General features: G+C 39.8%; 1 protein-coding gene across 3 annotated transcripts in view; it reads left to right on the top strand.

Annotated features, from left to right (window-relative positions):
• Positions 1-2,587: 2,587 nt before the first annotated feature.
• Positions 2,588-22,863, top strand: part of KIF25 (kinesin family member 25) — a 44,954-nt gene continuing 24,678 nt past the window's right edge. Inside the window, exons 1-7 of one of the 3 annotated variants that reach the window (XM_054822703.1) lie at positions 2,588-2,607; positions 5,902-5,967; positions 9,972-10,088; positions 11,979-12,117; positions 17,135-17,238; positions 18,478-18,566; positions 20,047-20,089. In XM_054822703.1, the coding sequence (XP_054678678.1) occupies positions 12,111-12,117; positions 17,135-17,238; positions 18,478-18,566; positions 20,047-20,089 (243 nt within the window). In that variant the 5' untranslated portion in view covers positions 2,588-2,607; positions 5,902-5,967; positions 9,972-10,088; positions 11,979-12,110. Of the gene's footprint in view, positions 2,608-4,969; positions 5,116-5,163; positions 5,241-5,901; positions 5,968-9,971; positions 10,089-11,978; positions 12,118-17,134; positions 17,239-18,477; positions 18,567-20,046; positions 20,090-22,863 lie in introns of those variants that run through there. The other 2 variants (XM_054822701.1, XM_054822702.1) reach the window with 2 other exon arrangements.

Genomic DNA, 22,863 nt, shown 5'->3' on the forward strand with positions numbered 1-22,863 from the left:
TAACTTTGCATTAAATGTTTTTTGTACTGTTTGTTATTTGATTCTGCATTCATAACAGCATTGTCATAAACCAGTGGGGCTCTTGTTAATATGTTCTGCCTTACCTGTCCTTTTAAAATATATTTACAAGTGAAGTCAGTATCTCCTAATGAATAGATGAAAACTTCAAATTAATTTTATATGGAGAATCAACAAAGGAGGCTGATTTTCATTAATCAGAGAGGAGAATTTCTTGGCCTAATACCTGTAGCAGTGATTGGAAAGAAGTGACTTTTACAGCTTAACCAGCAACTTATGAAAGAGTAAATAGTGGTGGGGTCAGTGACACAGGCTAGTTGTGCTGTATTTCTATCCTCCTCGGGTGCAGAGCTGTATTTCTGACAGTGGAGAGGAACCTGGAATGCAGCTTCTTTCAGAAAAGGAAATAGTATTACAACCAGAGCCTCCACTGTGATTGCTGTGGTTAAAAAGTCACTTGATGTCTTTGTTGAACACAAAGACGGGATAACTTTTTGTCAAATCTCTGAAAAAAAATCAGTTTGGCTGACCTGGAAGTTTGGGGAGGTAGACTCAAATTCAGTGTGTAGTTTTGAGTGGAGTTAAAGGACTTGAGAATGGTGGTGCTCCTCTTGTATCGTTCAATTGATGAGGTTAGATGCCTTGACTCTTGATGGGAGACAGCAGAGTAAGTTCTGCTGGGGAGGGAACCAGGTGCCACCAAAGCGCTGAAGGTGCCTTCTGCTGTAGCTGTAAACGTCCTCTGGAGCCACCTACGTCTCCTCCCAGGTGAGTGCTTTAATCTCTGGAGTTGTGGGGTCTGTGCTCTGGAACTCTGAAAATCACTCATGAGGACAGTCTGGATTTTAGTAGGGGGGGGGGGGGTGGGGGGGTGTGTAAAGGCAGGGAAGAAGCTAAAGGAAGGACGGAAAGCCAAAAGTGCTGTGTAGTATGTTGTAAGGAAACGGCTGCCAGGACCTCAAGGCATGGCTGAGTGGAATCTTTCATCCGTGTTTTTAGCCTGTAGCTTTTGACTGTGAGAACAGACTAAAGAAAAAGAACTTTTAGTTTTGAATATAGAATGCATAGTCTGGAAGAAAAAGGAAACTATCCGTTGTCCTTCTGTATGGTTGTCCCTCAGTCTAAGCAAGAGCGAAGAACCGGTACAAGCAAAAAGTGATTTATTTGCTGAGACTAGTTGTCGCAACTGTGAACTGTGTCACAGAAACATTTATTTCCAAACTAAAGTAGTGCGGGGGTGGAACTGTGTGATATGCAACAGTGGGAATGCATTTTCAGTGAGAAAACAAGTTTTGAGCTATGCCTTGGACAGGTCAGGTTTGCTTTAGGGAAATGAGTTGTCATCCTTAGCAGCAGAGGTCTTGATATTTTAATTGATCATGACCCTTATGGTGATAACTGGGAAATCACATTTGCATATGCAGCCATGTCTGCTGCTCCTAGCAAAAACCCTAATTATTTTTAATCCTCTCTCAGATCCTCCCTTCTGCACTTACCATCCATGTACACTGCTTTTCAACTGCTTTTGTGTACTGTTTGTCCTACAGTCTTGCTGGTAATTGAGGAAAGGGCAGAGAAATTAAGAAACTGACAAAGTCCATAGTGTATGTCCTGTTTGCTGAAATAATAAACTGTATACCTGATCATACAGATTGCTGTTGGTAGGTCAAGCAATGAGTGCACAAGCAGCAGAATAAACAAGACGATTCTTGACCCCCTAATTCAATGGGTAACATAAGAAATCATAACAAAAACAGCGATGGTGAAAAATGAGCTTCACTGAGAATAGTCTTAAAACACATAGTAACTTGCGTATTTAATAAGAATGGGAAACCATTTGGCTCTTCCTCCTGTTTTGTCAAATGATAATGGCCATCTGAAATGGCCAGTTAGTGGCTGTGGTGCAGAAGGCAAAGCCTCACAGATTAAAAATTCAGAGTCAGCTGATGTCTTTCCCAGCTGTGGTGGCAGGTAAGCAAACGCCTGAAGGAGATCATGGTGCAATACACCTGCTCAGAGAACCTCCAGTTACTCTTAGTAACAGATCCTCGTTCAGACTGACCGACACTTACCGAAGCAAACGTCTTGCTGAATGTGGAATAAAATACTTCCAACTTTGCTGAATAATGTTTTAGGGGGTTTCAATGACAGGCTGAGCACAAATCTCTGTTTACTGCCCGCAGCGAATGCGCTCTCATACAGGCAGTAGAAAATTCAAAGGCGCAGCACAGTTAATTTCTCCGTGTTTGGCACAAGAGGGATAGCAGTCTTTCCTCAGTATTTTTCCCAAGTGCTTGTCGGCTCTTTTTGTTTCTCATAACTGCAGGGCTCTGCATTTGCAGGGGGAGACAGGATCAAGTTGGTAGAAGTTTTGGGGGAAAACCCCCTGAGATTCTTCAAAGCAGAGAATGGGTGTAGAAAGGCATGCTGGAATACAGCCTTGCAGCATTTCCAGAAGATGGCTGGATTTTGTATTTGTTTTTTGCCTAGATTGCACTGACAGACTGGTTTGTTCCCTGCCCGGCAAGTAACTTCTCCTGAGCTTTAGAAACAGAAGGAAGTTCCCAAAAGAGAATCGCTTCTGCTGTGGTGAGTCACAGAGCATATCATCATATTGTGATTAGTTTAATTTTTTTTTTTAATACAAATGGGACTGAGTTTTCAGTACTGTCCAACTTTCAGGTGTGCATAGAGAAATGACTAAATAGAAGTAGTCCAGGCAAGCTCAGTTTTAGGTTACTAGTTCAAAGTCAGAGTGATAGTAAGTTAAGTCCTCTCTGTTACAGCCTACAGAAACCAGATTCTTAATCTCATTCATGGTGAGTAAAACCCACAGTAGGGGAGAGAGCAACCATTACACTTCAGAGACGGTCCTTCTGAGATCAAGTTGAGTTATGTTGGAAATAACATGGTTCTGACTTGATTGCTGCTGCAGGATAAGCATTACATATAAAAATCACAGCTCAGTGTCAAGAATTGAGTTACACACCCCCAAGCTACTAAAATATTCTCCCGAAAATGGCTGATGTTGATAAAATCCTGTCTGCCTTAGTGCCAACATCTCTTGACATCCTCAGTATTGTAGTACTTTGGAACTCTTTTTTTTTTTTTTTTTTTTTTTTTTTAGCCTAAATGCATTTGTCAGTTTTCATTTCTTTCCACCAATGGAGAAATAGTTGCAAGGACAAATGGCTGAGGGCCTTCCAGTCAGTTTTGTTTAGTTTTTTTAATCTGAGGCTACAGTTTACGGGAGGAAGTTCCAGTATCACAGAAGACAGCTGATAGAGCTGCACAGAGATCTTTGGTTTGGTCTGAGAGAGATGGGCTGCATCTGGGTTCCTCTGTAAAGGATTGCTATTCCTCTTGTGCCAAACACAGAGAGCTTCACTGCTGTATGCTTTTGCATTTTTTACTGCCTGTACAACAGTGCATTCACCAGGTTCAGTAGACAGTAACTGGAGACTGCTGTTTTGCAGAACTGGATTCCTCTGTAATTACGATGTTGCCTTTAGCTTCTCAAAAAAACAGCCCAAACTGTAGTGCAAAAATAGTGTTATTTCCCACTTCCAAGAAGCTGACATGTCTGTATCTGGCATACTTTCACATTTAGTAGCCAACTAGTATTCAGGCTGCTTTCAACGTAACATTAATCTTTCAGTACAATATAGTAAAGCACTAAGTAGTATTGTTAAAGTTTGTCACATATTGGCCCTGGAAACTGTAGCGAGACACCCCCCCCACCACCACCACCCCCCCCAGCCATAAGCTGAATGAATAGCTCCTGTCTTGAGCAGCCTCTTAGGACTCCCACACCAGCTGGACCTGCAGGCTTTGTCCATCTCTTAAGACTAAACCTAGACACTGGCTTAGTTCACAGTTACTGAATAGGTGAGGTTGGAAGAGACCTCTGTGTATCACCTAGCCCAGGGTCAAAGCCAGGTCAGCTGCAGCTGCTTGCCCGGGGCTGTGTCCAGTTGGGTTTTGAGTATCCCCAAGGACGGACACTCTGCAGCCACTCTGGGCAATCTGTTCCAGGGTTTGACTACCCTCACACTAAAAAAAAAAAAAAAAAAAAAAAAAAAAATTGAAAAAAAATAATTAAGGTTTACAAGGAGTTTCATGTGTCTCAATTTGTGCCTATTGCCTCTTGTCCTGTCACTGGGAACCACGGAGGAGAGGCTGGTTCTGTTGTCTTTACACTCTCCCATCAGGTATTTATACATACTGATCACATCCTCCTCAGCCTTCTTTCCTCCATGCTGAACACCCCCCAGCACACTCAGTGTAACAGATGTTCCTATCCCTTAATCTTCTTTGTGGCCTCTTCAGCCTTAGACCAGATGCTCAGGAGAGAAATCCTGTAGCGAATGTCGGAGCTCTAGCCTCTGTCCTCTTTTTCCTTGCCCTTTGCTGTGGCCGCTGAACCTGAACACGGGACCTGCGCCCCTGGCCCCAGGAGCTGGTGCTCCGAGGTGCCATCTTTCAGTAGCCTTACACCGGCCTTGGGAGCTACAGACTTTGCTTCTCTCCCTCCACTCTTAACTCTAATCCTTGGCCTTGCCCTCCGAGGTCACTTGTCCCAAGTGACGCTGTAGATGTAGGGATACCGCTGCCGGCCTCCAGTCCCTATTTAATTGCGGTGTGGGCCGAGGGGTAGCAGTGCCTCCGCACCGCCGAGGGCGCTCTCCCTGACAGGCCGGAGGGGCACTGCCCCGTCTCCCCTCACTGAGGGAGGATTGGTACGCGTCCCTGTCACTCACGGCGGGGGGGTGGGGGGGGGCGGCCGGCCGGCCGGCAGGTGCTGCCGTAGCCCCGCTAAAGGTCGGCGGTGGTGCGTGGGCAGCGCGCGAGGTGCTCGCCCAGCCAATCGAAGCGTTTGCTGGTGGTAAGGGCAGAAGGCGGGACTCGTCACCATGGCAGCCGAGTGGACGCCCCAACTGGATTTCTCATTGGCGGACTTAAATCCCCGAGGGGGGGCGGAGGCCGAGCGAGGTCCCGGTCTGCCCGGGAGCGCGGAGGACGATGCGGCCGCGGAGCGGGCTCGACCCGGGCTCTGTGTGGGCGCAGCGCCTCCGGCAGCTGGAGCAGCGGTTGCGAGTGAGCCCCGCGCCGCGGCGGCGGGAGGGGAGGCGAGGGGCGGGCCGTGGGGAGAAAGCTGGCCCGCCTCGGCCTCCGTGGCGACGGCGGGGCCGGCACGTGGCCACGGGCAGCGCCTCGGCCCGGTGAGGGCGGCGGTGCGACGTGCCCGGCCCTTTTCTCTTAAAAGTAGATTTCTAGGCTTAAAATCTAGGCGAGAATCCTAAATAGAGCAGCCGGGGGGGGGGGGGCTTGGCGGGCAGACTGAGGTGGGGGAGAGGCTGCTCCGCCTGGGGCTGGGTTAGAAACGGGGTTTCAGCGGTGTGCTCGGCCTTCCCAGCCCGCTGCTGGGCTGGGCGGGCCCCCGGCCCTTTCCGAAGGCGGCGACTGTGCGCAGGGGCGGGCTCGCTGCGACGCCCCTGAGGGTCTCTGACACTGCAGCCTTGGAAACGGACGCTTGCGTGGTTGTTTATACATGAATAAAATAGCGCTTCTCTAATGACCTGGCAAACGTCCGGAGATGGATTTATAAAGCAAAAGCAGTTAAAATTTCGTATGTATGCATTTCCACGTGAGCAGGCAAAGTGATACAAAATCTGGGTAATCATGGAATATTTAGAGTTTATCCTAATTTTAATGTGCGTGTAGACAAATAGCGTGCTGAGGAGGTTGGGGATAGGTAGCCCCTTGATTTTGGAAGGTAGAGAAATGGAGGAATGTAATAAAACTATTACAATGAATAACGTTCATCTGACTCGTATATATTTCATTTTTACTTTTGTGGGTTTGGGTGGGTTTTTTCCTTAGACCAAAGAAGAAAGAATAGTTGTCCTGGAAACTGAAAACGCTGCTCTTCATCTAAAACTTGCAGAGGTAACTATTGTGTATTTTTCCAAAAAGAATTCTTATGAAAATAGAAAAAAAGACACTGAAATCTGCCTTCCTATTTTCAAGTTTTGCACTCTTTACCTGTTGGGGAAATCTATGAAGGGGTTAAGGCTCAGTGTTTTGGGCATTTTTGGTGGCGGGTTTTTTATCAGCAATAATAATACAACGATTAAGTAACTAAAAGTTGATGTATGTTTAAATAATTGCCACAAAAGTGAACTGAGGGATTGACTCTGCAAGCATTAAATATGGAATACTGTTTTCAGCTTGCAGGGAAAACATTTGCCTAAAAGACAAGGGTAGATTTTGAAGGAATACTTTTTAGAAATCATTAGGATGATCCTTCAAAAAAGACTATTCATAGAGCGCAGGAAAGACATTTCATTATGAGTAGACCTACCAAAGATGCCCTGTTGCATGTTTTCATAGTACTAGTGTTATACTTGTCTAGAAAAGGCAAAGTACTGTTCCAGAAGTCAGTCACAGAGCATACAGCAACAAATGGATGCCCTCGTTTTCTTACATCCTTCTACAGAAGGATATGTTGTTCCTAGACCATTGTTGAAACAAGGAGCAGCCTGTGATAATGTTTGGGGTCTTCAAAGGCAGGATTTCAGAGATTTACAGAATTTTGAATATTGATCTATAACACTAGACTAGAGCCAGCTGTGGGTATTAGTTGTGATAGGACTGTTGGCCAAGAGTTTCTAATCTGGACTGAAACAATAAATGATTGGGGGACCTCAGGAAAGCCATTTGCCCTCCCTGGGCGTTTGTTAACACCTGCAGATAAAAGTGGGTTTAACATTTTTCAAAGCCTGACTGGAAGCAGATGGTGCATCTGAAATGAGTTTTGCTAGGCATACAGAAGAATACTGTAATTGGTTCTAAGAAAATGTTTCTATTATTTTGTTCTGCTGTGTAATACTTACCAAAGATTTTAAGTATTTCAGCTGTTAGTTTCTTTCTTGCGTTTGTGAGAGTAAAAAAACCCAAAAACATTTCAGTTAGTAAGGTGCATCAGATGTAGGAAGTGGTTAAATGAGTGTTAGATAATGAAGCCTAGTTTTCCAAATACAACACTGTTTCAGTTTATTGCAAAATGTGCTGGAAGATCCAAGCACCTACAGACACATGAGGAGCGTGGCTGTGTTACTGCTATCAGTCAGGAACGTCGAATGATTTGCGGGAATACTTTGCGATTAACCTTGCACTGATGTTTCTATTCAGGCAGTTATTTAAATACGCTTAAAAGACTTTTACTTCTCCTTGGTTAATTTACCCCAACAATCTGCAAATGTGAGCTAAACTGACATGAAATAGTTTTACCTTAACTGAAGAGTCTCTATTGAAAAGAATACTCATTTTAATTAGATGAATTTAAGGTTGTGCAATGTTGCGCCGTATCTCCCAATATTTCACCAGCATAGCTGGTGAAAAAAGCTGCTGCCTTCAGATCTGGTGGTGGAGCTGCCTGAATGATTGAGCTGTAACAAGTTAAGTCACAGTGACCAGGGTTAACAGAGGTCTCATTCTTAACTTGTAAAAGCTAATTGGATTCGTTTTGGCTGAAGTGAGTGAGGGAGCTTTGGAGACAAACTTATGAGGAGAGCCATAAATTAGGATTTGCAGTGTAAATGTTGGTCTGTAGGTTGTATCGGCTTAATACAAATGTTATCTCTTGCTATACACCTTCCCTTGCTTATATCCTTAAGACAATCATGAATGTCAGCACTGCTGCTGTTTTCCGCAGCCCAGTATATTATTATCCTAGCAGCATATTGTAAGGGTTGTTATTGAACATAAGAAGTGAGATTCTTTCTCTGCAGACTTGCTTTTGCCTATTTGGAAAGGTATTTTTCTACCTGCATGCCCCTTGCTTTTGTTTGCAGTCTTTGAGGTCCTGATCCTGCTATCTTCCATACATAAACTAAGTCTGCCAGAATGGATCTAATTGCAGAACTGAGATTTCACTTTGGAGAACACTATTAAGTAGTTCAGTTTCCCTTCTGTTTGTAATAAAGCTGACTATAAAAAGTTTTATAGTCAGTTTTTTCCTTCTCATGCACGAGCACAAATTTGCAAGTTCTGGCGTACAAACAATTCTGATGAATGCTAAAACTATTTTAATGGACAATATCTCAAAACCAAGGTAGCCTTTGCAATAAAGTTGATAGTGGAAGTGATGACAGATTGACTGCAATGGAAGTGGAATTGACCATTCCCCTTTAATGTTCATGTTGAAAAAAATGAGGGAGTCAGAGAGAACCTGTGCAGATGGTGAACAATGCATTAGATATTAAAAGTAGGTTTTAACTAGCTTAAACTTATTTAATAATAAGGCTTGAATACTGCAATTGCTTATATACATGCTTATCTTTTCATATGTGATTAGAGATACTAATTCTAGTGAGCTATTTGTATGCATTTTTGTCAAGCGTGTTTGTAAATATTGCATCTGAGTAACATGAGTCTTAAAAATCCTCAGAGTAAAAGAACATGTGAACACTGTATAGAATTGGTCTCAATTTCTGGTAGCTTAAAGCCTGTAACAAAAAAAAAAAAAAACAGGAAAAAAGAGACTTCTTTTAAAATAATCTCTTCCTGCTATTTCTTTTCCACATAAGAACTTATATTAGTGCTAAAGTGTTGTATAGCTGTGCAGGACTTCAGGTTGCATCTGTAAATAGAAGATGCATGCTTTGTGAAGGTGAAAAAGCCACATGAAAAGGTTGGTTTAGATAAGTGAAGTACTTTTCTTGGAAAATATAGTCTTTCTTTATTTTAACGGCTCCAGGATGTTGTATTGTTGTTCTTGTAGATGTCATCTCAGTTAAACTGTAATTAAATGTTTACTTTTTACTTATCATTATCGAATGATTGGAATTAAATAACACCCATTACGTGAGTAGATGTAGCTCTTTCATGTCGTACTCTTCTGTGCTCTGTTAGTTTAAATAACAGGGAACGGCAGTCACAGAATTTGTGGCCTGAATAAAGTAGGAACTAAGTCTATGCTAGGGACAAGTGCATTCCAAAAATAACGAAAGAGTCTATTAGTACTGGTTAAGGAATGATGTCAACAGGTTGTGGGGGAAGGCAGGTGAAGAAGTTGCAGCTCATTTTAAGCAACAGGACTGTCAGTAAATGATGAAAATGCAGTTTTTAATATGTCACAGATTCTGCCATATTGCAGAATTTCACAAGTACTCTATGGAGATTTCTTTTTTGTGTTCTTGCCTGTAAATGTTTAAAGTTGCGCTGTTTCTATTTTCCTTTTGATTTCAACATCTAAAAAATAAAATTGCTTTCTAATAATCTAAAATTACCTATTGTGCAAATGCAATTTTTATGGCCATTCTTCTCCACATCCTTTAAAAGTTGCTTTGGTTGCTTTGATCTCTGAAGACCCAGCTTAGTGCTTTATTGGTACAGTTTTGCACCATTGCAACTCTACTGAATGTAATGTGGTCGGTGCTGGCAGGAAGCTAGAGCAGTGAACGCTGAGCTGGGGGTTGTGTGTGTATTACCAGCTCCTTCAGGACTTCAGTGGCTAACGCAGGTGTATGTGTGTCCTCGTTCTGCTTCCTGTCCTTTCAGAGAGCTTTCTGCATTAAATGTAGTTGGCTGGAAGACACTTAAACCAGCTATGAAACCAGCTATGTAACCAGCCCGTTTCCCAAAGCGAAGGCACAGTTGTAACCATTTAGATCCATCTCAAGTGTAAGGAGGTTTAGGTACCGCAAAAGCATTTTGGTAATCTGATGCTGAGCGTTACCAACCTAAGGAAGTAGAATGTTAGCCAGTTAGCTTGAGGTGATCCTTCATGTGACTCAGAAAAAGGTAAAAGCAAAGAAATTATGTTTTTACAACATATAATCAGACAGTTGAGTTACAAATGTTTTCAGGGACAAAATGGACAGAATGCAACAGAAAACATGATCACTTTAAAGTGATTTTTTTAGGTGATTTTTTTTTTTTTTAAACAGTATCAAGGGTTGGCTGGAAGAAGCACTCATGAAGTATTGCAGCTCTACTCTGCTCGTGGCCAGCAGCAGAAATTGCAGAGGAGTTCTGTTGTAACCCAGCTGCATGGAGCAATAAAGGTAAAGACGCATAGTAGTAATGTAGGTATATTCCATGCCCTAAACATTTACATGCTTGTCAAATATAGTAAACCCCAGACAACGGTCAGATATGAACCTCATCTGTGGCTTTATTGTATTCACAGCAGTGCTTGCAGTAAAGTGTAGCAATGCCTGAGTTAGCTTAAAATTTATAGTGGTTTTGCTGCAATAGGCTGCAAAGTCACCTGAGAAGCTGGTAAAAGTGGCTGTGCCTGAGCTCCAGGATCTTATGTATAGGCTGCTATTAATAACCAAGCTAGATATTTTTGTAATCAAAACCTTGCAATCCCTGATTTGACTATCACATAGACATTCCCTAAAAAAACAATAATTGTGATATACTTTAACCAGATAGGCAGATCTTTTAAAAAAGCATTGGAGAGCTCCATTATTTCATTAAGAGTTATGCTCTGGTGGACCTCACAAGAGAGTAGTTTGCTGTGTGCTCACTCAGGTTGTCTTAATTTTGCACCAAAGAGACCGGAACTGTTCTCCTGGTACCAGTACCATAGTTTTTTCCTTTGCTGAAATACTTATTCCTTAAGTTACTCCATATAATAGTGAGTTCCTTTTAGGAACACTAGCAAATGTCAGCTTTTCTCAGGGGAGCACTGAATACCTGCATAAAATGACTGAAAAGTATCTCAGGAAAGAAATCTGATTCTTAACAGGCAGAAGGATATAGCTGAATTGTAACATAGTTGGACTAGATGATCGTTGAAGGTTCCTTCCAACTGAATTATGCTGTGCTATTCCAATTACAGTGATTCTGCTCAGTAAATTCTGTGATGGTGTTTTACATTTTAGGTTAGCTAGAATGGCAGCACTGCTTGTGAGGCAATACCAGTGGGTTGAGATGGTTTATTATCAGAGATCAATGAATTTTAGGAGAGAGCAAAGCTCTCTAGATAAAAGTCTAGATTAATGGTAATCCTATACCTGTAATTAAAAAAAAAAAATCTTCCCAGTTATATTGTGTGGCTTTTGAGAGTGAGAAATGCAGTGTTTTTCTCCCTTTAGTTTAGATTATTATTTTATTATTGAAACTAGTCGATTAATTCAAGGTCAGTACTATACTTGGAAAAAATAAAATGTTACATGATATGTGACACTTTGTACCAGGCTGACTAATGAAACATCAGAGTGCTTCTGTGAGATAAGATATTGTTAAGTTCATCTTACAGATGGTTCTACATGTTTGTTCCAAGACTTCCATGTCAAGAAGTCTACTAATCCTAAAATCAGGTCAATTCGTTTTTATTTTTTCTGGTCTTTTAAGTGAATATAAACATTTAAAAATCTCATCATGTATGTTATGCTGAGTTAATCCATAATACAAATACCTTTTTGAACAATAAAGGTTTCTGATCTTTTCAAAATATGTCTACTCTCCTAGGAAGGCATAGAACTGGCTTATTTAAGAAATGACTTAAAGTGAAGCTTAGTAAATACCTCCTGATCAAAGTGTAGAAAATGAATGCAGTAACGGATAGGTGGATCAGAATTTTTCGTTGTTAATTCTGGATATGTCTTATAAGTGGACAGAACACACACACTTATGTTTGTTTGATGAATTAAGAAAAAACTTTGTTATACCTGAAGCTGCATTATGGTCAAAGCATGTACCATAAGATGGTAAGGATCCATAAAGTGTTGCTGAAGTCTTTAGGAAATGACATCGCTAAATATCTTGCAGGATCCTTCTCTAAACATGCTGAAAGATGTACTCCTGAAGACTTCCTTTCATCAAGTAGAGGGTTCTTCCTGACTGTGATATCTCGCCATATTTATTTGTGTTGTTGTTATATTGATTCTTCCTTAACTGCTGTTTTTGTGTCTTTATAACGTATTTTTTTTTCTGTTGAGAAGAGGCTTAAGCAAGACCTGAAGAGCCTCCGTTCATTTGCTCTTGAACTTTCAAAAGACTTTCAGCATCAAAGCAAGACTTACCTTTACCAAGTTTTGACAGCAGTCCAAGGGATACAGCTGCAAAATGAAGCAATGCAAAGTAAGGCTCATTGCACTTACTTTTCAAACATGTAACATCAACAATGTCATTGTTAAATGTTACTGACATTAAAAGGTTTTGTTTGATGTTTGAGAAACGTGTCACTGAAATTGTAGCACTTGTTTTTTGTTTGACATGAGATCATCAAGGATTTCTGAAGCATTAGAAAGAGTACAAATAACTCTGCAGAGGTTATGACTGATAATTTGGATTTAGCTTTTGTGTTGATTGCAGCTGCTACTAGACTGCTGCTGAGTTGGCTCAGCTGTAACATTTTTAATCTGAAGTTCTCAGGCTTGTTATCTTGACTATTTTAGAACAGCTGAATGAAGAATGCGTTGCCTTAGCTGAAATTTGTCTGCTTTTGACTGTACCAGAAAAGGACTTGGGTGATTTCAGAGGCTTCTGAAAATACTGTCTGAAATTAGTACAGGCTGGATTTTTAATATTTCTCTGTATTTATGAAGAAAATTTTACTTCCAAATCAAAACCAGTTCCACTCGCTAGATAATAACACCACGTGGACTACTATTTCAGAATTCAGGTCCTTCCTTGTTCACATGTACATCTAAAGCAGACTCTGCAGTGCACTGGTGCGCTCTGCCCTCCCTCATCACTAAGGACTAAGTACATTGGTCCTACACCTGCACCTGCTTTCAATATCCTTGATTCTGGTGGAGCTCCTACCAGGCCTGAGAAGCACATGACACATACAGAGCTTAAATTGTTTGGAGCTTAGCAGCCTGATGAACTAACAACAAATGCACAAATTTATAATCAGAGTCCCTGGGTGATGCTCTGATATCCTTGTGTTGCCATTTAAAAGGTACATTTTTCTTCTGCTTTACTTTTTGGATGAAATATTTAATTTTGGGTCTGATTTGATTCTGATGGGACTACTTATGTCAATAGCAAAACCCAGCATTCTTAATAATGGGTGGTTGCAGAACTTGTCCCTGTATGTTATGTTCTAAGTTATGATTAAAATTGATTTGATTATTATCCATGTAGAGAAAATGCTTAATCAAGTTGTCTTTAAAATGGAAAGTAAACAAAGTAGAAAGTTAACCCTAGATAAAGGTAAATGTTTCCCTTATTGAAGCAGAGGGCTAAATGAACAGATAGGAGGTTGGATTTGGCACTTGAGCTGTTGTGGTGTAAATAAATAGTAAGTATTTCTGATGAGGCCTTGCAAATTCCTGTTGACTGTTCTCAATTTGCACTTTGTGGTGCATTGTTCTATGAAATCATAACCAGGAGAAGCTTCCTTGCCTATAATAAAATAGTGTGTTGGTACTTAGGTGGATAGCTTATGTTTTTAATTTGGCCATTTTTCAGTTTTCTGTCAAATGTTTTAGAGTGAGATTCTATTGTTAAGGTTAAATATGACAGTAGAATTGCTATCCTTAAATTCCATCTAATCTTTTGTAAACAGAAAGCCCAAAGTGTGTATTCTGGAGACAGTATATGTTATAATTTCAATCCTAAAATAGAGATTGAAAATGAGGGAGAGAATTATAGAAGAAACATTCAAGTAGGTTAATTTCAAGGCTGTAGTTGACATGCACCAAACTATAAAACTTTCCTGTAATAACTGAGTAGTACCTTGCTTAGAAATATTTATTCACAGTCTGAAAACCAGGCTATTGCCATCATTCCCACTTAAATTTAAATAGTAGTAGTTCATGAGAGAGAGAAGTGCCCATTATTTTTTTGTTATAGGCCTGTTTCCCTCATCAACAAAGCTGCTATCATTTTAGCAAAAAATACTGGCCACCTGACTGCAAAGGATACTACTGAGGCAGATACAGTAATTCAACAGATCTCTGGAAGGGTAGGAGTTTCTAAAAATTTAAGATTACTTTTTAGCTTGCTTCACCATGCAGGTATTATGAGAAAGAGGAAACGACAGTATCTGTACATGCAGAATGTATTTTCAGAGGGGGGAAACCACTGTTCTCGCTGCTTGGCAAAGTGGCTGGTACTAAGGAGCAAAATCTGTCCAAGAGAATATGTGACAGAGGATTTGCTGCAGATTACTGACATTTTTTGAAAGCTGCTGTAGCCCAGTGACTTAGCCTTTGTGGTTCCGGGACACTGTCTGGGGTGGAGAAGAGGAAAAATTGGGTTAGGAGCTTATTTCCCACTTTGCCTGTATGCTGGCACATATGTGCTGTGCTCCTCTTGGAGAAAGCCGAGTTCTGTACTGTGCTGATGACTACTGGTATTTGTGGAATGTGAACTACCATTGTATCTTACCCTCAACTCAACAGCAGAGTCCCACCTGCTCAGCTGCCTTTGGAAAGCCTTTCCTTCTTAGTGTAGAGTAGGGGAGGAGGAGAGGGACCTTGGATTCAGCAACAGAATATTGCAGCAGCCTGAAAATGATGTTATAGCCCAGGATATAAACCACAGCTGAATTCAAAAGAAGTTTTGGAATTGAGTGTATTACATCACAGCTGCTTATCCTAGAAGGCATGGTCAGATCGACCTCCTTTTTAAACTGGAATCTAGTATGGAAAGAAACATTAAAAACCCCAGGGAACTATGGGGACAGCTACACATCCATATCTGTGCTAGGCTGTGGCTGTGCTGCGATATGCTGCTCCTGTTGTTCCTGTCCCCATCACGGACGTTCCCCATCATTTCCGTTGAGCTGGTGTAACTGTTTGTGTGACCTCGCACAAAATGGATCAGGGAGCTGATCCAGAACAGAAATTACTCAGCAAGAAGGATTGCTTTTAGACCTCCACGTGACCGTGGAAGCAGTTGTACCAGCACAGCAGAAGGTCTGGTGCAGCACTGAATGGGAGGGAATGAAATGTTCCTAAACCATGAATGCTAATTAAAGAAACATTACAATCCTGAACATGTTCGCAAGCCATCACTCTTCTACAACTCTTAGTCTGATTATTGATGAAGATCTTAACTGCGCTCAGTGGCATTTAAACAGAAAAATCAGCATTCCCAGCTCCCAGAAAGTTTCCGTATGAAATGAGGTGGGCAAAGCGTGGGGGAAAGGGATCTCTATGATGGCTATAAGCATGTAGTGACTACTTCTCTTGAATAATGAAAAGTGGGTTATTAGTATTTTAAAACAGATGCACCCAGTGGCTGCCCCTAGGTTGTGGATGAAAATGTAACTTCTGAATAGCTTGCAGCTGATGCCAAGCAGAAAACTAGGAAAATGTTAAATAAGTGTTTATATAGCTCCACTTTGAGAGAAATTTAAAGTTCAGAAATAATTTATGCATTAGGAAACTTGCTCTGTGGAGTTTCTATTCAAGAAGTTTTCCTGTGCTGCACATAAAGCCTTATAGAAGATGGACATTAAAAGTGATGGTTCACTGTTACAAATATCAAAATACTGTCTGCTAAAGGCAAAAACTTAAATAATTTTCTGGAGATTGCAGAATCTGTCTGCTCAAAAGCCCTGGTGTCAACCTAGGAAGCCCCAAGGTTGATTTCTGTTTTCACAGTCATCTTTACCATAGGAGAGCTAGCTAGGAAAAAAAAAAAAAAAAAAAAAGAGTAATTAGGGCCTAACTTAACTGAACTGGATCTATAATGTCCAGTAGGCTTCTCAGAGTCCTCATGAAAAGACCACTTAAATATTGAAACAAACTAGTATTTTTTTCTTTCAAGACTGGAAGAATGGAGGAGTACCCTTAGCACCTATTGCCTTACTTTACTGCTTATTCAAGAGTCTTCAGGAACTTAAAGTTCGTGTACACAAATTTATAAATTAAGATACTTATTATGGAGAGTACTTGAATAATCAATGGATTCCAACCTCGTATTTTGAAAAATGATTAGGAGTGACTGTAAGAGTCACTTTTGACAATTTATTGTAACATATTTGCATGTGATTCTCCAAACCAAGACACACTAGTGTTACTCCACATACAAGATGCAGGAAGAGGATTTTTCTTAGTGAAACTCCTAGACTTTGATTCCTCAACTATTAACATCGTGTTTCCCCTCCATGCATGCACTTGTGGAGGAACATTATGAGCTGGAGGTGAACAGCGTAGGTATTACAAAAAAAAGATCTGAGAAACATCCCTTGAAGTTTTCTGATTTTTAGTCTATACCAGAGAGCATAAATCATATGTGTGACATGCTGAGATTATAAATCTGTTCCTTTCTTTGTAAGGTAGCACATACTGAGGCTGGTGGCCATCTTGCTAACTCTGCTCTCAGACCATGGTTTTGACTGCTTGCTACTCTACATCTTCAAACTGCTCACTAATTACTGGGGAGATTGATTTCCCACTGGAGTTCCTAAAAGCTTGCTTTTCACACAAGTTTACAGTCACATTATGTGTCTTCTGGGCTGTGTGTTTGTTTTAGGCCTGCTAAGTCTTAATATAATTGGGCTGAAATAAAGCTATTTGTGAAGTTGGAAGGCTTTTATAATGACCTGTATTGGTCTCCTCAGTTTTGTGAAGGGGACTCCCTGGGGTGCAAAAGATCAGTATTTTTTTATGAAATCCTACGCATGAAGTGAATGCACCTATCTTAAAGGGGAACCTTATAGTTGTTTTACAGGATTAGTAGTACTGTAAATGAGGCTGAGGATAAATGATAGGTTAGCTTCTTGTAAAGTTAGCTGGCATGAATCTAATAATCTGCAAATATGGCATGAGCCTTGCAAGTGACAGCCCCATCCAGAAGCAGGTCGCTTCAAGTTTAGGTTTCAGGCTTCACTGAGAGATAACATTACTCTAACTAAACTGACACATTTGAACTGCCTTTAAATATCTTGTGGTTTTGATTGTTTTTTCAAGGTTTCACGTGTATACCTGTGTTAATTATCTGTAACTTCATGTAGTCATTTCATAGCAAGAAGTATGATGGGATTTTTCAGACATGTCTGGTAAATCAGGAACTAACCCTCCTAATTAAAGTTTGGTAGAAGTTAAAATGGTTTTATGCTGGTATTTCATGAGGTGCTACTGGAAAATTCATTTTGTAAAGTCACAGAGTTTAGTTCTTTGAAACAGGTTTCTTCTAGTGTTTCAGATAAAAGCTTTTGATCTTGAACAGTCCCTACAAGAGGTGACAGAGAGATATGAGAAAGAAAAGCAAAAGAGGAGAGCTCTGCATAACAGCTTAGTTGTAAGTATATTTAATGACAGAATATTTTCTTATTTTGTTGTAATTATGCTCATAATTTCCTCACCAATAGAACTAATGAATATACTTTTCATGGATATGTCACCACCCCCAGCTGTCTATATACGATGCATTTCTTTGCTGAGGCACATTTGTCTTACAATAAACCCCACCCCATTCTTTTTACACAAGCATCTTCCAAATGCAATCATGCAACATATGGTCCTAAGGAGTATCATCCATTTTGAATAGTGGACAAAACTTGAGTTTGTTCATCCTCTTCTCTAAATTTGCAGCTTCTGAAATTGTTTTAGAATTCCTAAAATGATCAACTTGCAATTGCAAAATGGTCATCATTTATTTTTCCAAATATGTCAAGCTCAGCCATTAGTGACAGTTCATTTGGGATTAATTTTTTCCTTTTTGTACTTTAACTTTACTGTTCCTCCCCAGTCCCCCAGATTACTAGTTTTGGGTTGCCTGATTCAGGACCTGATTTTTAGAAACACAGCTGCCTTCAAACAAAATTCTCTCAATTTTTTCTACCTGGGAAAATGAAGCTCTCTGTTAAAAAGTACTTACCTTCCAAACTCTGCCTTGTGTTGCAGTTTACCAAAAGGATATCCCCAAGGCAGTGGGGAGGTAATGCCAGTGGTTACTAGTCATCACAGGCAAGGTGTTTGCACTAATACAAAATGAGAAGAACTGATCACCAACAAAAAGGAAGGAGAAACACCAAGTTAGATAAACTGAAGTCTGAAACAGCCTGCAGAGAAAAATCAGTTACTGGCTTTTTAGTCATGTATGAACATGCAGTGGAGAGGAAAAGGTACAAAATGTTTTATATTCCACATCTTCCTCAGGGCTGGTGGAAGAGAAATGGAGTGTGTAATCTTGTCTGTTGAGTTATTAGAGGTGTCTGAAGAAGCTCAAGTAAAGAGGAAGGAGACTGAAGAGGGGAACATGGCTCAGATTTAAAGCCTTATTTTTTTTTTTTTAATATAGACTGGAGAAGGCTACACCATTGCAGAGCTCTGAAGAGCTCATACTTCCTCAATTACTTTCTCCTAATAACTTCTCAAGGCAAATGATATTGATACTATTTTTCTCTCCACAGAGTCTAAGGCTGCGATGTTGTAAACACCTGCTTTCTTAAATTTGTTCATGTCTGCTTCACAAATTCCAGTGTATCTATCCTCTCCAATAGCTTGCATTAAATACATCTTAATGTTCTAACCCTAGGAACTGAGAGGAAATATCAGAGTCCACTGCAGGATCCGACCATTACTGCCTTTTGATGCTGCTGCTGGATGTTCAATATCACAAGATAGGTAATTTATTTTGGCTATGCTAGATCTTAGCTGACTCATAATTGATATATAGAGAAAACAACAGTTATATATATGTGAGAACAACGGTGTTCTTGATTTTTCTGTTTTTATGTGTGTGGGGAGACAATGATGTTATCATAAAAACTAATCGCTGTTTCCTTTTCTTTCTCCTGCTGAATTGGCTTTAGTCAGTCTCATCCCTTTGTCTAAAAGTATGTCCACCTGAATAGAAGTTCAGAGCTGAAGTAACACAGCTGCAATCAGTTTAGAGTATATTCGCTGTGCTATACAAACTCTGGGATGCAGTAATGTAATAACTGTCAGAAGTCATGGGCAGAGAAACACACTCAGCCTTACAGTTGTCTTGTAATGCTATAGAACAGATTTTCTGTCAGCACAAACACTGGTGATTCTATTTCAGTATAATTTGGCTCTTCATCCCTAATTTATAATACACTTACTGTAACTGAAATGTCAAAACATTCCAAGATCCAAAAGGAAAAGAGGGATTAGATACAAGTATGTGCTATAACAAGCTGAATTCTCCATAGGTGACTAATATGAAAGAAGGTAGGGATGGAAACATACACAAACAAAGACATATGGGAAAACTAAGTGGGTGGCTAGAAACCAGTAACATTATCATTTGCTCTATCAGTAAATAGCTGATTTGGGGCTTTGTTTTACTTTTGCTGGCTGGTAATTCTAAAAAAAAAAAAAGGTACATTCAATGTTTTAAAGTTTATTAAATTTTTGGCAGATCTTTAAAAAAATATAAATTTTTTTTAAATTAAAACAACATTAAAAATAGCAGAAAAGAAAATTCAAGGAGCCTGAAGGGGAAACTTGCGTTAGCCTGCACTTGATATACCTGGGAAGGAACCCACTCCCTGGTTTTGTTGCTGCGTGGAATAGTGCAATCAGGTGCTGAATTCCCATATAAAACAGGATGGACTGGGCCAAACAAACAATTGTTAAGACTAACTTTTCTTAATATATCAAAAACTAATTGAAATAAAACTTAGTTGTAAAACTAAGGACTGATTCTCAAAACACACACATGAATGAATTTATATGCCTCAGCAATCCTAGTCAGTTTTTTGACTAGTAATGGATGTGAGATCAGGGACAAATACCTAAAAAGAGGGTGTTTTTCACTTTAATGTTCTAAAATGAAAGCCTCTTGTTACAAGCTCACGTTACGATCTCAAAATAATAGAATGGCTTGCATGTGACTTTGTCTTAATTTGGTTTATTCTAAATTTTTTTTAAGCAGATTATTTTGCTTGATTGCACATTAATTTGTTTTTTATTCACAATTAACTGTGGTGTTAGTACGTACATGGGGTACAATTATAGTGGCAATTCTGAACAGCAGTCTTCAGATAATGTGTAGTTCACAGACGTTTTGAGCAATTGACTTTCCTAAGGTAAATGGAAGACTTACGGTTTGAAAGGTTGGCTTTTTTTTTCCTTACAGGCAAAGAAACTTTTCAGAAAAAGTGGCATATGCAGCTGATGATGTGAGTATTTGATGGTGAAATTCAAAAGCACGTTCTCAGATACTAAGAAGGAGAAACAAGAGGGACATGTGAACCATGGGTTTTAAAAAAAAATGAGAGGTACTTTGTTGTCAGTTGGTGCCCAGCTTTGATCACCCATGGGTGCAATAGCAGGTGATTCGTGCTGTTTTAATCCTGACTCTTTGTAGTAGTAATAGCTTGGAGCTTCTGCTGGTGCAGTCATCCATGAACTGGAGGTTGTGTGTTTGCAGCAGTCAAACCGCTGCAAACTTCCTGCAGTCAGTCCCTTTGAGTCACTTGTATTTGCTGTAACTATTTCTAAAATTACGTCAGGCTTTTTTTCATTTTATTATTGCAACACAACTAATGCATTAGGAGAGAAATATGATCTCTCATGAACCACAACAGCCTACATGGTACTGCAGTCAAGTATGTTAAAGCATCCTGGCTTAGATCCATCAGAGGAAGAAGAATGAGCATCGAGGCTGCAAATCCAGGTGACATTCCAGCATTAATTGAGGCCATTAACAAGATATAACATTTAAAAAGACACAGTAGTGTGAGCTAAGGTCAATTAACTTGGGTTTTCATTTTCTTAGCTGCCATAGTTCTTAGTTGGCTGCTTGCTGTTACTTACATGGTGATTAGCCAAATTCTCTTCTATAGTATAGTGCTTAAAATATTGCTGAAGTGACCTACAGTATGTTGTGAATTTAAATCTTCCAAATTACAGCTTCATTAGGCAGATCTCACTTGTATAAAGTGGATACTTAGAGAGATATATATATGCAATTAGCAAACTAATGGAGCACATGAAGAGTCAGCTAAAAAAGAATAAATATGTCAGATAAAAACCAGGGATCTGTAATGGTAGACATAGTATTCTGGATGCCATGACCCATTTATTGTACTATAAAATACCACAACCATTTCTCACCTGTTAAATTTTATTGCATAAAGATGAAATTAAATAATATTTAGGTTTTGGATTATTTCATATAGCTATCTGATGTATTACAGTAGCTGTATGTTTACAGGCAAAGCAGTGTCTGCTTGCTTATGCCAATTTATGAATTTTTGTTTGTATGAAACAGTGACCTGGTAACCTTCAATATGCTAACCTGTGGTCATGGTTAAAAGTCCTTATGAAATGTTCCAGGAACATCAATGTATGCATGGACCTGATTGTAAAATGAAATTTGTAAGATACTTCCTGGTTTTGGAAAACACAACAGTGACTTCAAATATTTTATTGGTTTGCCCTGACATTTATTTGGTTAAAATGCTTTCTAGTTTTAATCAAACATCTGAACTCTCTGTGTTAGTTTCTTAATGTGAATTTTTTTTTTAAGAAAAAAATATTTTTGTTTAAAGTATCCAAGTTCATGAGGGATGATAAAAGTACAACTGACTTTTTACAGAAAGCAGTCAGTTTAGACTAAGAAAAGTAAAGGAGAACAATGTTTATTGTCTGCTTATTTTGCTTTTAACAACTGAAGGTGTTATGCTTGTGGCTAGGATAAATATGCCGTTTTCAAATAAAATTGTGAGGATTGATTTGTTATTGAGCATTTCGTTGCAACAGTCAAAGCTCATATTTCTGGAAACAAGTTAACCATTTTCCAGACAACTATCTACAATTTAAAGGAAATGTTAGATGAAGGTGAAGGAAGACTGTCTTTGATAGAGGTACTGAGTTTATTAGTTCTGATTTTTAGATCATGGCTGTCTTTCCAGATTTTTCCCTGAAAATACATTGTATGTGTAACACAGCCAGGCAGTTATCTGCCGTGATCATTCTAGAGCTAATGTGCATTAGAAAGCAGAGCTGCATTTGAGAACCAGAGTCACAACGCAGTCCAGCACACATATTGGAAACAATGATTGGATCTTCTGGACAGGCTTCAGCTTGACATTGTTCCTGGATTGGACTGGAGCTCTAGGAACATGCTGATCTGTCTCATCTATGCTACAACTTTGTCATGTTATAACTAGAATAGGGAAAGCATCTGTCTCATAGTGAAAGACCACGGCAGAAATTGCAGTACAAAGTAGCTTTGCTTCTCTTCTGCCAGGAACTGTGTTAAGACATCCTTCAAACTGTCTAGATAGGCAGAACTGACGCTTGGACAGAATCGTCATGTATCTTGTTGTGAGACTGAGACTACATGAAATCCATTTAGTCTTTGAGTCTTTTTTCTTTTGTTTATTTAGGGATTCATATTCTTCAAAAGACATGTCATCTTTTCTATAATCTTGACTATCTTGTCTAGAGAATCATTATTCTAAGTCTAAAAAAGGCTTTGGATTTTACTGGATGTACAGAAGAGTATTTCATTTCAGTTTTTGAGCTATTTTAAGATTTTTGAAATTTTCTTTTTGCTTTCCTATGTATGCCCAGCTCCTCAGCATAACAGTAACAACTGTCTGAGCCTTTTCTCCTGAAGCTTGTTGTGCAATGATGGTGGAGAGGGAGTCCAGACTACACATCAGGTTGAGCTACTCCACATAGATTAGGACACTGAGCAGCACCAGTATTGTCTCTGCCTGAGAAATCAGTAGATGAGATACTGAATGCTCAGACAGGACAAGGAGGAACCCGCACAAATTGAAATACAGGAAATTCAGCTTAAACATGGAAGAAGCTGTGAGGGCAGTCAAACACTGGAAACGGGTTGCCCAGGGAGGGTGTGAACTCTCCATCTTTGGAGAAGCTCAAAACCTGACTGGCCATGGTCCTGGGCAGCCTGCTGTAGCTGACCTTGCTCTGAGGA

This window comes from Grus americana, chromosome 3 (assembly GCF_028858705.1).
Source record: "Grus americana isolate bGruAme1 chromosome 3, bGruAme1.mat, whole genome shotgun sequence".
In the NCBI taxonomy this organism is placed as follows: Eukaryota; Metazoa; Chordata; class Aves; order Gruiformes; family Gruidae; genus Grus; species Grus americana.